This window comes from Schistocerca nitens, chromosome 1 (assembly GCF_023898315.1).
Source record: "Schistocerca nitens isolate TAMUIC-IGC-003100 chromosome 1, iqSchNite1.1, whole genome shotgun sequence".
Taxonomy (NCBI): Eukaryota; Metazoa; Arthropoda; class Insecta; order Orthoptera; family Acrididae; genus Schistocerca; species Schistocerca nitens.
Window position 1 is genome coordinate 505,535,540 of NC_064614.1, and position 15,894 is coordinate 505,551,433.

General features: G+C 40.4%; 1 protein-coding gene across 1 annotated transcript in view; it reads right to left on the reverse strand.

Moving 5' to 3' along the window:
* Nucleotides 1-15,894, reverse strand: part of LOC126256905 (ATP-dependent 6-phosphofructokinase-like) — a 408,122-nt gene that overhangs the window by 350,772 nt on the left and 41,456 nt on the right. Inside the window, exon 3 of the mRNA XM_049955523.1 lies at nt 13,902-14,091. Within this exon, the coding sequence (XP_049811480.1) occupies nt 13,902-14,091 (190 nt within the window). The remainder of the gene's footprint in view (nt 1-13,901; nt 14,092-15,894) is intronic.

The window sequence follows — 15,894 nt, forward strand, 5'->3', positions numbered from 1 at the left end:
TTATCCTGCTGAAATGTAGGGTTTCGCAGGGATCGAATGAAGGGTAGAGCCACAGGTCATAACGCATCTGAAATGTTACGTCCACTGTCCAAAAGGCAGTCAGTGGGAACAAGAGGTGACCGAGACATGTAACCAGTGGCACCCCATACCATCACGCCGGGTGATACGCCAGTATGGCGATGATGAATACACGCTTCAAAAGTAAGTTCACCGCGATGTTGCCACACATGAACGTGGCCATCATGATGCTCTAAACAGAACCTGGATTCATCCGAAAAATGGATCTTTTACCATTCGTGCACCAAAGGTTCATCGTTGAGTGCACCATCGCAGGCACTCCTGTCTGTGATGCGGAGTCAAGGGTAACCGCTTCCATGGTCTCCGAGCTGAAAGTCCATGCTGCTGCAAACATCATCGAACTGTTCGTGCAGATTGTTGTTGTCTTGAAAACGTCCCCATCTGTTGACTCAGGGATTGGGACGTGGCTGCACGATCCGTTACAGCCATGCGGATAAGATGCCTGTCATCTCGACTGCTAGTGATACGAGGCCATTGGGATCGAGCACAGCGTTCCATATTACCCTCCTGAACCCACCGATTACATATTCTGCTAACAGTCATTGGATCTCGACCAATGCGAGCAACAATGTCACGATACGATAAACCACAATCGCGATAGGCTACAATCCGACTTTTATCAAAGTTGGAAACATGATGGTACGCATTTCTCCTCCTTACATGAGGCATCACAACAACATTTCAGCAGGCAACGCCAGTCAACTGCTGTTTGTGTATGAGAAATCGGTTGGAAACTTTCCTCATGTCAGCACGTTGTAGGTGTTGCCACCGGCGCCAACCTTGTGCGAATGCTCTGAAAAGCTAATCATTTGCATATCACAGCATCTTCTTCCTGTCAGTTAAATTTCACATCTGTAGCATGTCATCTTCGTGGTGCAGCAATTTTAATGGCCAGTAGTGTATGTTACCAGATTATGTGGAGGATATCCCTTTGGCAACACGAGCTCATACGTACTTTCAGCATGACGGTGCTCCTACACATTCAGTATGGCCAGTGACACAGCATCTCAACACAACATATCCTGGTCGTTGTATGAGTCGCTGCGGATCATTGCTTGGTCACTGAGGTCACCCGATCTTACCCCATTGGATTACTGTTTGTGGGAATGGCTGAAGAGAGATGTCTACAAGTGCAGAGTGGACACAAAAGAGAAACTTCTCGCTTGTGTTTTACATGCTTGTGTCCAGGTAAAGGAACACAAAACTGAGCGATCAGCGACACAACACTCATCTACAAGAGCAGCAACATGCATTGAAGTTGACGGTGGACTGTTTGAACATCTTCTGTGAGGGAACATACACAATTAAACAAACCATAAAATAACAGTATCACCTGCACCTTTCCCATTCCTAGCTGTTTTCGCTGGTTTACCCATAGTTGGTTAAGAAAAGGGCATATGTTTATTAGAAGTTTTTTGTTCAGAATCACCAGTGGTATCACCTGTCAAAGCACGTACCTTTCCTCCTGACTCACCCTGTATGTAGGGTATTTAACAATCACTTTCTGAGCATTGCTTAGTTTCTACAGGGAATCATATAACTCTCTCGGAAAATGCCTTTCCAAGACTGATATCTGAAATACTCCTCTGTGATACTGCCAAGGGAGAGATTGAGTCTATAACTAAATCGCTGAAGACTAAGGACTCTCATGGATATGATGGAGTACCTAGCAGAATATTAAAGTACTGTGCTGCACATGTTAGCCCTGTACTTAGCCATATTTGTAATTTTTCCTTTAAGAATGGTCAGTTTCCTGGACAATTAAAGTATTCATTAGTAAAGACGCTTTATAAAAAGGGATAAAGAGATAATGTAGACAATTTTAGACCTATTTCGATGTACCATCAGTGTTTCTAAAGTTATTGAAAAGGCTGTGTATGTAAGGATAATTGATTATTTAATTTACGTAATTCGCTATCAAATGTATAGTTCGCTTTTAGAAAAGGTTTAACAACTGAAAATGCTATATTCACTTTTCTCTGTGATGTACTGGATGGATTAAACAAAAGGTTTCAGACACTAGACATCTTTTTTGATTTAACTAAGGTGTTTGATTGTGTTGATCATGAAATATTGCTCCAGAAGTTGGATCATTATGACATATGGGGAGCTGCTTACAACTGTTTCATCTCTTACTTTAACAACAGACAGTAAAAGCTCATTATCCAACGTGTTCAGAATGACTATGGAAATGGAAATGAACATTTGGCATCATTGGCTGGGAGGCCCCTTGCGGAGCAGGTCCGGCCGCCTTGGTGCAGGTCTTATTACATTCGACGCCACATTGGGCGACCTGTGCACTGGATGGGGATGAAATGATGATGAAGACAGCACAACACCCAGTCCCTAAGTGGAGAAAATCCCCAACCCAGCCAGAAATTGAACCCAGGCCCATAGGACGGCAATCCGTCACACTGACCACTCAGCTCTCAGCTATTGGGGCGAACAGAATGAGTATGCTGTGGGGTCTGAGTGGGGCATGGTCAAATGGGGGGGGGGGGGGGGGTGCCCCAGGAATCAGTGCTGGGGCCACTCCTGTTCCTTATACACAGGGTGGTCCATTGATCGTCGTGACCATGCCAAATATCTCAAGAAATAAGCATCGAACGAAAAAACTACAAAGGACGAAACTTGTCTTGCTTGAAGGGGGAAACCAGATGGCACTATGGTTGGTTCGCTAGGTGGCACTGCCATGGCTCAAATGAATATCAACTGTGTTTTTTTTTTTTAAATAGGAAGTCCTATTTTTTATTACATATTCGTGTAGTACGTAAAGAAATATGAATGTTTTAGCTGGACCTCTTTTTTTGCAATGTGGTATATGGTGCTGTAATAGTCACAAATATATAGCTCACAATTTTAGACAAACAGTTGGTAACAGGTAGGTTTTTTAAACTAAAATAAAGAACATAGGTACGTTTGAACATTTTATTTCAGTTGTTCCAATGTGATACATGTACCTTTGTGAACTTATAATTACTGCGAACGTATGCTGTTCCAACGTGATTACCTGTAAATACCACATTAATGCAAGAAATGCTCAAAATGGTGTCCGTCAACCTCAATGCATTTGGAAATATGTGTAACGACATTCCTCTCAACAAGTAATTCACCTTCCGTAATGTTCGCACATGCATTGACAATGTGCTGATGCATGTTGTCAGGCATTCTCGGTGGATCATGATAGCAAATATCCTTCAACTTTCCCCACAGAAAGATATCCGGGGACGTCAGATCCGGTTAACGTGTGGACCATGGTATGGTGCTTTGATGACCAATCCACCTGTAATGAAATATGCTATTCAATATCGCTTCAACTGCACACAAGCTATGTGCTGGACATCCATCATGTTGGAAGTACATCGCCATTCTGTCATGCAGTGAAACATCTTGTAGTAACATCGGTAGAACATTACGCAGGAAATCAGCATACATTGCACCATTTAGAATGCCATCAATAAAATTGGGGCCAATTATCCTTCCTCCCATAATGCTGCACCATACATTAACCTGCAAAGTTCATTGATGTTCCATTTGTCGCAGCCATCATGGATTTTCCATTGCCCAATAGTGCATATTATGCCGGTTTACGTTACTGATGTTGGTGAATGACGCTTCGTCGCTAAATAGAATGCGCGCAAAAAATCTGTCATCGTCTCGTAATTTCTCTTGTGCCCAGTGGCAGAGCTGTACACGATGTTCAAAGACCTCGCCATGCGATTCCTGGTGCATAGAAATATGGTACAGGTGCAATCGATGTTGATGTAGCATTCTCAACACCGACGTTTTTGAGATTCCCGATTCTCGCGCAATTTGTCTGCTACTGATGTGCGGATTAGCCGCGACAGCAGCTATAATACCTACTTGGGCATCATCATTTGTTTCCATAAATAACGTAACTATCCGGCAAATGGTCCGGACACTTTGATGATGTCATCCAGATACTGAGCAGCATATATAGCACATGGCCGTTGGGCACTTTGATCACAATAGCTACACATCAACATTATATTGACCTTTTCCACAATTGGTAAATGGTCTATTTTACCACGGGTAATGTATCACAAAGAAAATACCATCCGCATTGGCAGATTGTTGCATGATACCATGCACTTATACGTTTGTGACTATTACAGCGCCATTGATCACAAAGCGGAGAAAGTAATCCAACTAAAGCATTCATATTTCTTTACGCACTACACAAATATGTAATAAAAGATGGGGGTTCCTATTTTTAAAAAACGCAGTTGATATCCGTTTGACCTATGGCAGCGCCATCTAGCGGGCCTGCCATAGCGCCTTCTGGTTTCCCCTTTCAAGCTAGACGAGTTTTGTTCTTTGTAGTTTTTTTGTGAGATATTTGGCCTGGTCAATATCAATGGACCACCCTGTATACTTAGACCCTGAATGCCACAATGCTTTACTCCACCAACGCTATGACTTCCTCAATCCTCCCCCCACCACCCATTCTTATCTCCTGTCACCCTCCTAACCTCTGTAAGAATCTAGTCAAATCTTATGACATTCCCAACCATTATCCCTACCACAAGGTATCGTAAGGTATGTGCTATCATCCCCAATGTAAAATCTGTCCTGCGCATTCACACACCACCATCTGCTCTAGTCCCACCACTGGTAGAATGTGACAATGTTAAAGACAGAGCAAATTGTAAAATAACATATGTTGTTTATCAACTAAGTTATGTCTTTTAGGCATTACCACCACTAAACTGGCTTAGTGCTTGACTGGCCACTGAAGAACTGCTCGTCTTAGTGGATGACCAATACCCAGTTGCATAACTCAAGGGATCTGAGTGTTTGGTACAACACATGGGCTGTTTGGATCCTCCCACCCAATACTTGTTTCACAGAACACTGGAGGAGAGAGCTTGGCAGACCACTAAGGGCCCCAGAAGAGAGAGACCCACATGTAATAAATCCTGGGGCCTGAATGATCTTCCCTTCCTCTCCTATCCCTTCCCTTCCCTTCCCTTCCCTTCCCTTCCCATCCCTTCCCTTCCCTTCCATTCCCTTCCCTTACCTCCCCTTCCCAAGCCCTCCTTTCCATTCCCTTCTTTTTTAAGTTGCCCAAACAATGTCCCTCTTCTCCCCAATGAATGGACTATTAGTTCCAAAAGCTAGATAGTGAGTCGCTTTTACTTTTATGTAAGTCTATTGCCTCTTGAAGACAAGTATTAGCCAACAGTTCTTTCTCCCTATTTTTATGTATATTATGACTCTTTCCTTCTTTTCTCTTAACCTAATTCTTAACTGTGCTGTTCACTTCTCTTCATCTTAATTTATCTTTACTTCTCATTCCATCCTTATCATCTCAGGACTCAAGTGGCACAGTTCTTATTAATGTACCACTCTCCCTGCTGCCTCCCCCTTCATCTTTGTCTATCCTTGTCTCATCCTGGGGTCTGAGTGCCCTACCCTTTCTTTTAATTTTTCCCAATATGTTCTTCTCTCCTACTCAAGGAAGAATCTATTAGGTCTGTGTATTGCTTTTACAGGGTGTATACGTGGACGAGAAAAAAAAATTCTCGGATTTTTCCCAGATTTCCCAGTTAAAAATACACTTTCTCTCAGATGAAAATACACTTTTTCCGTGTTAAGTAACAGTATAATTTTCCTCAGAACTGTAAAACTTATCAATCCTTTCAGTTGTTGTGGTTTTATACACCGGCGTAGAATTTCCAGGCACTTTAGAGAACGAAACTCAGGGGAAAAAACACTTTTTGGAAAGATGTCTGATGTGCAGCAACATGTACACTGCATATTTTCGTATTACGAAAGTATGAATTCCAAACACCACACGTTACTTTCCGAAGGACTGAATAGAGACTGTGATGTGCTTTTGTAAGCCAGTCGTAGCTCATGACAAATGATCTCGCCAGCTGATGACAGAGGATATTCAGAGCATAGGACACATGATGTAGTCAGCCAAGAGCAACATCACTGTCAAGTGCATGTTACACTTTAAAATATATCACACAAAGTGCAAGTAAAATTTTTAACAATGACATAAAAGTCTGATCTTCCTGGGTCGAAAATATTGTAAATGGTCGTCCTCAAATTATGATTTTTGAATTAGAGTCAAACGCCCTGTGATTTAAGAAATTCATCGGACATTCGCCCACAGAGTTCTTCTTGCGTAAAAGAAAATTTACTTTGAAAGTAATGCTTTTCAAAGAACCATTCGGAATATTTTCCCGCGACCTGTTAGAAATAGATTCGTTTCAGCAGTTGCCAAAGAGCGCCAGATAACAGGCGTCACCACACGTGCGCAGCAACAATGATGCAGGAAGCCCGTACGTTCGTACGTGTAAAACATTGAAAGATCTTACATTATGTCATAAAAGAAACAAGACATTAGGGATTACTCCAAGAGCATGGGAATTTTGTGAACCATACTATAATGCATCATTCGGCTTAAAGTGCTCATTCGTATGTCCAGATTCAGATGTAAATTTTCTTGGAGTACCAGTACTGTATTACCTAATGTTTGGTTCTTTATTAAGGCATAATGTCATATGTGCTAGAAGATGAAAACATGAACTTGAAATGCAGCTAACAGTTGAAACTAGCCAATAGTGTGGAATTAAGCACTTCATTTCAAACAAATTGACTGCCTCAGCAGAAAAGATTAACAAAAGCCAAATTTCTTTAACAAACTGACAAAAATAACTTCATTGTTCTGCAAGGCGATCAACGCTTGACTGTCAGAAAGGTGGAAACAAAATAAAATCTGAAACGAACAACGTATTTTAGCCTCCCGTAATTATGTGAATGTATTTTAATTCACTTGATAGCTCCTGGCCAAGACATCCATTTTGTTTTCATTTGACGTGAGAGCAATAAACAAAGAGGAAACAGGAAAATCACTTAACGTAAACAGGGGTCACGTGGAGACTACCACCTCCCCACTACAACGCAGACTGCTCTGTGCATCAGGTCTGGATCTACGATATTTCCAAACCGGTGCAATACTAGATAGTGGCGCTCCCCCTCTCTCAAGCGTTTGAGGTTGGACGCCCAAAATTAAAAAAAATCGACTTTTATAAAATATCTTCATTTTGTAGGGCACATCTTTTTGAAGAGTGTGATACATAAAACATATATGTTTGAGGGAACGTAAGACATGTTATTTGGTCTTAAGTATGCCAAAGTGCAGTGCCACGCTTCTTCACACAGCATTCTTCTATCGCACGTCTCTGCATTTCGCTCTGTGGAATTCAAACATGTAATATTTTGTAATGGGTGTCATCAATAGACCGCGGACTTCAGGTAAAAACCTATTTTGTTCCTGAGTTCCTATTTGCATAAAAACTTGTACTTATGCGTTTCATGACTATTTACACTTAATAGCGTTAATTCTATAGGACCTAAAAAAGCCTATTTCGACGTTAGTGCCTATTTTTGTCTATTTCGGCTTTAATATCCTAAAAAGTGCCTATTTCATCATATAAGACAGTGGCTCCAAGTTTTTCCACACTATACGACAGATGGAAAAAAATATTTTCTGCCCAGCGTGCAGCAAGGTGGCTAGTTGATATGCGCTCATGCTTCGTATTTGCCTAACACTTCGGTCTTCTTTTATTTTTTTATATCACTATCCCTGTTAATATCAAATACTCTTTATAGATGTTTTATTATTCATATATAAAAAATAGATCACAGATCTTTAGGTTAAAACCTATTTTTTTCCTTAAGCTCCAATTTGCATATAAGTTGGCACTTATGCGTTTCATGACTAACTAAACTGAATACTGTTAGTTCTATAGGACCTAAAATTGCGTATTTCGATGTTGATGCCTAATTTTGCCTATTTCAGCATCAACATCCTAAAAAGTACCTATTTCGTTAATCTGACATAGAGTTCTTGTGTTTTCAAAGATTAGAAAAAGGAAGTAAACTTAGGGCTTTTCGTCTCGTCGAAGGCGAAGGTCGTTAGAGACTGTTTACAATTCCTTTGCTTGCCTTACTACCAACAGCACTCGGCACGGTTGAATGGTTATCCAACCAAGTACGCACCGAGCGCGACAGTGCTTAACTTCGGTGAGCGAATGGGAACCAGTCAAAGATTTGAATTACACATTAGAATCGAACGTGGGAGTACTAAATGCTATATTTGAAAATATTTCGTTCGTAGGATTCTAGCCAGCTGTGTATTTTCGCAAAGAAACGGTTTCATAGGCCTTAAGCTGAGCACGGATTAAAAAATCACAATGTTAATCATAGACGCCCTATATAGCTAAATTACTGCCCTTCGGGCATTTTCTCGCTGCTGTCTACAGGCAGTCCTATCAAACTACTCTGTTTCGTGAAAGGTATTATACGTGAATTTTCCGGTTCGAAAAATAATTTGCCAGTAGTGAGATGTTTTCATCTGAACCACCAGTAGATTCCATTCGCTTGTTCAGAAGGGGCGGCCATCTGTCAGGTGCCATATGTCCAGCAACGAGTACGGTACTTCCCCTACCGCTCCCATGCACTAGTTTCTGTGTGAGAACAGCTAGTTCAAAGTCTACTAATACAAGACAGTGGCTGCAAGATTTTCCACATTATACAACAGATGGGAAAATTATTTTCTGCCAAGCATGCAACAAGGAGGTTAGTTGATGCTTTTCTTAGACTTCTTATTTTCCTGTCACTTAGGATTCTTTTTTATCGCTATCCTTTAGTAATACGAAATATTCTTTATATGTGACTCTAAGCTGCGTTTCCTTTTCTCTCGTATTAGGTTTCGAGTGTTAAGAAATCTCACTTAACTCAGCATGCAGATGGAATCGCACATAAAGCTAATGTTGAACGGAAGTAAAAATTGAAGCAAACTCTTTTAACCAATAAATCTGGTGAATCCTCCGAAAAAAACAAGTTCTGCAGTGATTTGTGTCATGCATTTGTGGCAGCAAACATCCCCTTTCGGAAACTAGAAAAGCCTATTTTCAAAGGTTTTCTTGAGAAGTACTGCCATCAGTCTATTTCTGCAGGGTCAACTTTACGTAAGAATTATGTGGATTCAGCTTACAATACTGCATTGCACAGAATCCGAGAAGATGTTGGAGAATCTTGTATATGGATTTCTGTGGATGAAACTACTGACAGTCTTGGCCGTTACATTGCAAACCTGATTATTGGCAACCTGGATCCAGATGCTCCATCCAGGGCTCATTTGATTTACTCAAAATAGCTTGCAAAAACTAACCAACAAACAATAGCACAGTTTGTGAACAATGGGCTTAAGGTGCTATACCCAAACGGAGTGGATGAGAATAAGGTGCTTCTGGCCGTCACTGACGTTGCTGCATATATGATAGCAGCGTTTCAACTATTAAAAGTATTCTACCCATTGATGCTGCACGTAACTTGTGTAGTGCATGGGATCAACCGCATAGCAGAGCAAGTAAGGCTACAATTTCCTAAAGTAAATAAAGTAATATCTATGGTGAAGAAAATTTTTGTTAAGGCACCATCAAGAATACAGGCATTCAAAGAACAGCTTCCAGATGTCCCATTGCCGCCAGAGCCTGTTGTCACCCGCTGGGGCACGTGGCTGATAGCAGCAGAAAACTATAGTACGCATCTCTCAGTTGTCCAGAAGGTGGTTGAAAATATACCAGAGGATGCTGCATCCGTAACTGCAGCAATGGAGTTACTCAAAGATTATTCTTTAAAACGGGTCTTATCTTACATTAGGGCCCACTACACATTTATGGCAAGAATAATTTCAAAATTAAAAGGCTCAAGGAGACCTATTTATGACAATATTTCTTTGCTTGAAGAAGTCAAAATGAAAATTAATGAAGCGCCAGGTGAAGTAGGGGAAAAAGTACGGGCAAAAATGCAAACGGTTTTGCAGAAGAACACTGGTCTGAAGGAGTTGTGTGCAGCTGCCGACATACTTAGTGGAAAATCCAGCACTCCTGACTGCAGCATTCCTGTCCAACATGTGCCGAAAATGAAGTACGCCCCTGTCACATCTGTTGATGTAGAAAGTTCTTTTTCAGCGTATGAATTGATTCTGACTGACAAGCACCACAGTTTTTCACTGGAAAACCAAGAAAAGATTTTGGTTATTTATCGTGAAGCCAACTATGGTCAGAATATGTGGAACTATGAATGTATTAATTAAACCACTGCCACATCTTTTTTACGGAGATCTTTATCTTGCAGGAAGTCAAAAATATTTGGAGTTATGTTCAACATTAATGTTGTAGATTGCTGTGCTCTGTAACTATGTAAATATTCATTCTCCTTGTTTTAATGACTAATAAGATGTTCATACTGTCAACACTTTGTATTTTAATTTATTTTTATTTTCTCTGCATCATTTTTATTAGACTCTATTTTAGGTTTTATATAGCCTAAATGAACTACTGAAGGAGCCTATTTTAGGTGCCTAAAACACACTTTTTTACGACCTAAAAATCCGTGGTCTAGTCATCAAACTATATTCAAATTAAAATGTCCTGTGGTGCCTCTCCTGTTCCCAGTCAGCTGGTTTGACATCCAGCCCCTTTTTAAAAAAATCTCGCAATTAATACTGGATGGGATTATTTGTAACTGGCAGAACAAGAACTCGTTAGCAAATTTGCAGTCTTTACTGCCTATTAGCTAATAACTTGCTGTTTTGTGAGACATAAAATTAAATATAGGATACATAAAAGGAGTAAAGACAAGTGACAAGCAAGACAGTACACATTTCTTCAATCGTTAAGTCCCAGCTTTTTTTCTCTCTAACCTTGCTGCAGCTTTACATGGTGTCCTTTCCTTTCTGTGAAAGGATCTATTATCTCATCAAACTTCATCAAATGTTTTGCCACTTGAAAAAACGAAATGATGTTTTGTAATACTAAAAAAGCTGTTAATACAAATTGTACCCAAGGCTGGTGTGGTTTCTCGATCTGATTATGTGTATTTTGTCAATGCTAAATAAAATGAAATAGGCCTGCCTAATATTGCTTGTCACACACACCAAATAGACGAATCTGTTTTAGAACAAATGGTCATTTTTCTAACACGACGGAATATATTTCACGAAGTACCTATATCAAATGCCTAGGCCTACTACAAGCAAAAAGTTTTATGTTAGGAAATAGTTTCACATTTCATTCATACTCTAGCTTCTGAAGCATTAGATCGAAAAGTAGTAGTATGAAACTTTTATATAAATTTGGAATCGTCATATTCTTCCGTAATTTGTGAGGATCCCTGTTTCTTCTCCTTCCTCGTTCTAACAAACAATCTTGTCATCACTAATACTGTAACTATTCCTGCCAGTGTCAAAACTTATTCTCTGGTTAACTTCAGTAACCCTGCCACAATCATCGGTTTAGTTATCCCGCATTTATTCTCCGGTTAGGCATTATTACATATTCGTATGATGCGTTTTCCGCACTACTCCCAGAATAGAACTTTAGCGGCTGCTAGCCAGGGACTGTACAACTGGCCCTTAGTAGTGTAGTGGTCTAGCCAAATATTTTCTGTCAAAATTTCCTTTTCTTGGATACACGGAAGAGACAATACGCAATATTTGTTGCCTGTTATTTGTTTTAGTTATTTATTTCCACTCTGGTAGTCTAAATCTATGGAATTCGCTAGTATTTATAACAACGCTGATCATTTGCAAACCCAATGAACCACATAAATGGCGGTTGGTATTCACCCGTTCGGCTTTATTCCACTCAGCTCGTATAGACCCATCCCCTTTGGTCTGCAGGAAAGTTTATTTCTAGATGAGACAGGGATTCCCCTGGCAGAGACATCAGATACACCATGCACGCATTCAGTATGAATTTGGCCCCCTTTCCCCACTCTGAAACTACCACCCGGGGCAGATACCCCTGTTTGCCCCCGCCACCTAGTTCCGGGCCTGTTGCGTATACATGAATCTGGCAGCTTAGGCGCACCAGTAAAATTTTTCCGGATAGCATCTGGCTGCTTGCTGCTGTTGCTTATACTGCTCACTGCCACACTTCTGTAGCCAGAAATGGGAGAAGGTACTCCTCAAACGTGACTTAAGTGTGCATGCGCATAAGCTCGCTGACAACCTCTCAAACGAATCTAATGTAAACAGTTGTGATGTCACGTTCATCAGAGGCAATTTGTTGTTATGAAACATTGCATAGTCTTCCTAAAGCCTTTGACACATTTTGCTGTCAGCAAACACTTGTATGAGCACTGTGTTTTGTTGTTGTATATGGTGTATTTCCTTTGCAACTTAAGTTTTATTTTCTTTTTTTTCTCTCGTTCGTTTTTTATTGCTGCAGTATTATTCTGCAGTAGCGAGATACAGTAATATTCTTGGCTAGAGTATTGGTTCTTGCCAGTCAAAGTTACAATTTTACTGAAAACTAAAACAATGAAAAATTCCTGGAATTCTAAAAAGTTCCCAGGTTTTTCCCGCTTTTCTCCCAGATTAAAAAATTCCCAGGTTTTTCCCGGATCTCCCAATTGTCCCGGGTCGTATACGCCCTGTTTTACTCTTATATGTGTCTATCATCACTACCACAAATTTGTATCTGGAAGGTAACAGAAGAGGGATACCTAAATGTAAAAAAAAAAAAAAAAAAAAAAAAAAACTCATTTTTATTATTGTATGTGGATGTTCTACCAATATCTTGTACAATATAGTTGTTACTTTATAGAGTAAACAACTCATAGTAAATAGATGCATTCCAAAGGGTGAGTGCTACTTGAACTTTCAGACAAAATCTTACATGTGAGTGAAAACAAAATCCTTATGTACACATACACACAAACCCCACATACACACAGCCACATGTACACAGCCACTTACACACAGTCACCCACTCCCCAATCACTGCAGTATAATTTGGGCAATTTTTGAACTTAGCTATGGGACAGAAGGGAGATGAATGAGGAATGGGGTGAGAAGAGGCACAGCCAGCAGCAGAAGGGTATTGATTTCTAATATGTAATTGTGCGTAGGGGGCGGGGGGTGGCTGGTACACACACAGAATAGGAGGTTGGTATGAAAAAGTCTAAGAAAATAGCATGATGGTGGAAGACAGGAAAGATGGAGAATGCAGAATTGCAGGATGACAAAAGCAGATAAGAAAGCTGCAGGTGAGCTGGGGTGGACTAAAAAACCAGCAGTGGTGGTGTTACGAGGGCACAAGATGGAACAAAGTGAAAATAGAGAGATGTTTAAGGTATGTGGAGGACGGAACAAGCAGAGACTGAGGCCAGGGGGATCACAGGAATGAAGAATGCATTAGAGAGAGAGAGTCTCATCTGTATGTTTACAAAAACAGATATGAGAGAGGTGGGGGTGGGGGTGGGGGGTGGAGGGGGGTGGGGGTGGCAGCCCATCACATTCTTGCACAATCCCCTGCCCTCTTCTCCCCAATGCACGTCTCTTCTATGAGCCCATCACCCATTCCACTATTCACCACCCATTCTGCCACTCATCCCGTACTGAGCCCATCAGGAGAGTGAGAGAGAAAGAGAGAATCTATCATCTCTCTCTGTCTCTCTCTCTCTCTCTCTCTCTCTCTCTCTCTCTCTCTCTCTGTGTGTGTGTGTGTGTGTGTGTGTGTGTGTGTGTGTGTGTGGTTATGCGAGCGCATGTGTGTGCATGTTTTTGAAGATAAAGAGTGGATCCTTAGTTCTCAAAGAATCTTAGGGAAAAGAGATGGACTAATAAAAAAAACAATAACACATGTATAGTAAACTCCATGTGTCTCTGATAAGCATTAAATCAAATATTCTATTGAGTTTTGAAGACTTTTGATAATATCAATAAATAACACCAAAATAAATTTTACTATTAAATAGTATTCAGTTGATTTCACCTGTACTGCTAAGTTCTTCCAGAAGAGAAGGCCACTCTGTCTTGAAATGATTAGCACCTGTCAATGATCCATCACCACCAATCACCACCAGATTGGTAATTCCTCTGTCCACCAAGTTAGCAGCAGCTTTTAAGCGTCCTTCTCGTTCTTTAAAATCCATGCATCTGGCTGAACCAATAATGGTCCCACCCTGTAAATAATTTATCATGTAACTGTATTATTTTAACTAAAAAAGTGAGTATTTGGACTATCTTAACTAAAAAACTTTGTGGTGCTACAGTAACGTCAGAGTGGATTGAACATACAAGTGCAGCGTGTATGAAGGTGTCAGTGTCACTTCATTCACTATAGAAATACAAGAAGTATTTCCTTTCAAGCCTAATACTTCTCACACTTGACTATGGCAATGCAATTCTCCAAGGACTTTTATACACAAGCTCACACAGGCTACTAGAACTTGTGATGAATACTTGTGTATGATACATTTGTGATGTATACTATTTTGTCCATATCATTCCTGCCTACAAACAATTATCATGGCTATGTGCTGATAAGCATAGAGACTATCATATTCTAGTTTGCTCTGTTGTCTTCTCAATCACTGCACTTCTTCTTATTTATCTTCAACACTTACACTGTTTCCTGAACAACACAGCACAACTGTTCTCAATGAAGATAAATCCTCTCTGTACCAATGCATAACGCAGCCACATTCTCAGAATTACTGTCTGTATCAGGAACCACACTTTGGAATAATTTTCCTCAAAATATCACAGAAATTAAATTCCTTCCAAACTGCAAAACACTGCTAATGGCCCACCTTCTACCACAATAGCCATCTCTTCCATTTACTAGCCTACAGCTCACTCCCATCACCGGTCTCCCCTACAACTTGTCCGGCCCCCCTTGTCAGAAGAGCTCTTGATTTAAATTCTGTTCTTTTCTAACACCCAGTGTCATTGTCATTTCAATCTTCTCCTCTTTCTTTATCCCTTCCACTTCTGATTTATTCCACCGTAAATTTGTCTCAACATTTGGGAGTTGCTTTCCAGAAATGTTATCCAAAAAAGCCATTACAAATTCAAGTAAGACATAGATTACTAAGTGATTTAAGATATTGTGTAAGAGGAAGAGGGTAATATATGGACAGGCCAGAATAAGTCAGGATCCGACGTTACTTGCTTACAAAGTTATTAAGAAGTCAAGTAGCTTGTGTGTTCTGACAGAAATTAATAATGCGGATAATAAAATTAAAACTATAGGGAATATTTATATACAAAGACAGTAACTTGTTCTCGAAAGAACAGTTATTGTTGATGACTGTGCAGCTTTTCCCTGAAATAAATGATGACTAACTGACAACCTCAGCTGCTGACAGGTGTTGTTGTTATACCTCGATGTGGACAGCTGAAAATATGTGCCCCGACCGGGACTCGAACCCGGGATCTCCTGCTTACATGGCAGACGCTCTATCCATCTGAGCCACCGAGGACACAGATGAATAGCACGACTGCAGGGACTTATCCCTTGCACGCTTCCCGTGAGACTCCCGGTCGGGGCACACATTTTCAGCTGTCCACATCGAGGTATAACAACAACACCTGTCAGCAGCTGAGGTTGTCAGTTAGTCATCATAGGGAATATTGTCAAACGGGAGACGGGGCAGCCTGATTTTGCACAGCATACCAATGCAATAAAGCTAAATGATGATGTTGTGAGTAATAATTCACAAGTTGCAAGTATTTTTTACAATCACTTTCTGAATATAGCAGCAAAAATAGGGTTAAAGGGTTCAGTTTAAAAAGCAAAAAAAAAAATGTTAAAAATGTCATTCCCCAAGACTTTAGGCCTTTAGAAATAGCACCAACATCCACGACTGAAATTAAGGGAATTATAAATATACTGAAAAACAAGAGCTCATGTGGTGTTGATGAACAAATTATCGCCAGTTGGTATTTTTTGTGATCTCTCCAAGGCATTTGACTGTGTGGAT